Source organism: Gavialis gangeticus, unplaced genomic scaffold (assembly GCF_001723915.1).
Source record: "Gavialis gangeticus isolate Ggan-Ray unplaced genomic scaffold, GavGan_comp1, whole genome shotgun sequence".
In the NCBI taxonomy this organism is placed as follows: Eukaryota; Metazoa; Chordata; order Crocodylia; family Gavialidae; genus Gavialis; species Gavialis gangeticus.
The window spans coordinates 15,456,490-15,459,195 of record NW_017729016.1 but is presented as its reverse complement, the minus strand read 5'-3'; the positions used below and the strand labels follow the sequence as shown (position 1 = coordinate 15,459,195).

The window sequence follows — 2,706 nt, the reverse complement described above, 5'->3', positions numbered from 1 at the left end:
GGGGGGAGCAGGCCTGGGGTGGGGGGCCACGGGGCTCCACCCCTGCCCGCTGCCCCCCTGTCATTCTTGACGGGCAACTGGCTAGTGATATAATGTTAGGTAATTCCCTCAGTAAATTCTGGTACCGAGGAAAATTAAGTACCAAGGAAAATTAAGTATATATGGATATTTGGCGAAAATACAAAATATGCAGATGCTGCTGAGGGTTAAACATTCATTATTCAGGACGGGTTGTCAACCGGGGGTATGTGTACCCTGGGGGGCACTTGAGAATGCCCTAGGGGGTGCATGCAGGCAGGCGGGGACAGAGCACTGCCATGTACCATCCCGCACAGATGCCACCTGCTCAGCCAGACACAGGGGGTGGGGGAAGCTTGCACACAGCAGCCACCGCCCTTCCACATTCAACCGCATGCCACTCCTCACCCCCTCTGCTCTGCGTTCCGGTACACTGCTCCGCATCCAGCTGCCAGGGGTACACTGAGCCAAAAAGGTTGGAAACCGCTGACTTGGGGAGCTATTTCTATTAAGGGGACACTATGAATGTAACAATCGTACTTCCATCTAAATTTTTGCTCAGTAGAGTTACAAGTTTACTATAATTGAAAGAAATTAGAAGACCAAAAAGACATTTTGACACCACTTTGTGCACAGTCAGTTTCATCACTGGATAGTCAGTTTTTCCTTTGTGTTGTACAGTTTTCTATGTGAAAAATAATAGTTGGTTTCCATAGTGGATAAATTGTAAGGCTGCAAATAGACTGCTTCTAGTGTAATGCTTTGTATTATCCCTGATTGACCATGACACTGTTGGAATGTTACTTCCTCCCTGCATTGGGAATGACAGAAGTTTGGTACATTTACTGTGCACTGTAACAATGCAGAAATTAGTTGTAAAGTTCATTATTTGTTGACGTTCTGTCATCTGTAAGAATGTGTTATTGGGCAGCATGAAAAAATACAGCCCTCAGTTAATTAAGGCCCCAGTCCTTCAAACATTTATGGACTTGCTTAATTTTCCATACGTTGTATAGTCATATTGACCTTAGGCATAAAATTAAAGTGTCTGCATAAATGTTTGCAGGATGGGGTCATTTTAGCTTCCCCTGAACTGCCGGAAAAGTATTAATGACTGGAATTGCAGCCATAAATGTACATAAAATTCAGATGATCCGCTTCTGTGATATTTTTAAAAACTCATTATTTCTGGAGACTACGTCAAGTACCTGATTCTAAAATTCTTTATTAATTTATTAGTAATATAAATATATCTTATTGATTATTTAAGACTTATTTCATTCCAGATGGAGCTAAAATTTACCCTGTTACTAATTAAGGAGAAAAGGGCAAAAGGAGAAGAAAACAGATTGGGGGATGAAAGACAATTGCACTGTATTTCGTGTTTGGTTAAATGATCCTATCAGAGCCTTATTCAGTAGGATCTAAGGATGTTTTCCATATGTCTGAATTCCATATGCTTTTAATAGTAAATGCTCGTCCTTCATATAAGGGCTCTGTCGGTGTTACTGTCTACTGTTTGACAGTGGGTGGTATCTCTTCTGAGCAACTGGAGTAATTCTGCATGTGGAGGGGAAGGCAAGCTGGTTGTAATAGGCATATTGTGAGATTGTTGGCCAAATTCTTTCCTCCAAGTTGTGCGTGCAGCTTTAATTGTGTTCAACAGAACTTTCGCACATGTGTCTAAGGGTAGAGTTAGCCCATTGTTTTCTCCTTCAGCAACTCTCAGACTCTAAGATGTTGCTCAACACACTTAGAGGTGTCCTAATTGGCATTTCAAGTTATATTATGATTCTGTTTTCCTTCAGATTTTCTCCCAGACCCTATGTAAATCTGAGCATGTAGGAAATGTTTACTACAGCAGGATTAGAACACTTGCCAGTTACTATTTCTATCCAAGCTGGGAGCTGGCTGGGGCAAAATCCCACCTATTTCTACTAATTGTCCATTCCAGCCTGGTGTTCACTGCACCCTGGTACTTTTGCACAATTCTGATGATGTGCTGAGATTTCTTTCTCTTTCTTTCTATTCTCTGAGGTCCCGGATACATATTTTTCTATTTTACTGGAATACTTGGAAGGGCTCAAGGGCAGTGCACGTGAGATAACTGTGCAGAAAGCTGAGGCTCTCATGAAAGAGTATGACAGCGCTGACCTAGAAGATCCCAACCTGTTGGACAAGTGTGAGCGCATACGACAAGTTCTACAGCTATTATCCTGAAGTGGTGTGAACGCTGTTGCTATTTCTGTACTTTTTGCTGTATGGAGAGAAGGGTAAAATGTAAGAAAACAGCTTTTTATGATCAGTGTAAATAACATATCTTTATGAAGAGTCTTGATGCTAAGATTTCATATTTCCAGTTCTTGTTGTAAAATATTTTTTCCAATTACACATTAAACAGATTGTAAGGAAATTAAAATTGAAGTGAAATGTGGCATCTGTCCAGCTTCTACCGTGCAATTTTGATTCCTTCAGGTAACTTGGGTGCATGTCTTCTGGAAGAGGCTAGACACATCCTTGTCTCTTTAGTTTTCCTCATATTTGTCTGTATTTTCTATTAAATGATAAGGTGCTTTATAGTTCTTGATAAGAAGAGCAAAACAACCAAGAAAAAAGCTTGGAGATTCTTCCACAGAAGGTAGGTTTAAAAGTGAACAAAAAGTGTGGTGCTTGTTCAACCAGTTGCTA

At 40.8% G+C, this 2,706-nt stretch overlaps 1 protein-coding gene across 1 annotated transcript in view; it reads left to right on the top strand.

Moving 5' to 3' along the window:
* CUNH7orf50 (chromosome unknown C7orf50 homolog) overlaps positions 1-2,437 on the top strand; it is a 65,038-nt gene extending 62,601 nt beyond the window's left edge. Inside the window, exon 4 of the mRNA XM_019512930.1 lies at positions 2,056-2,437. Within this exon, the coding sequence (XP_019368475.1) occupies positions 2,056-2,238 (183 nt within the window). The 3' untranslated portion in view covers positions 2,239-2,437. The remainder of the gene's footprint in view (positions 1-2,055) is intronic.
* Positions 2,438-2,706: the final 269 nt, after the last annotated feature.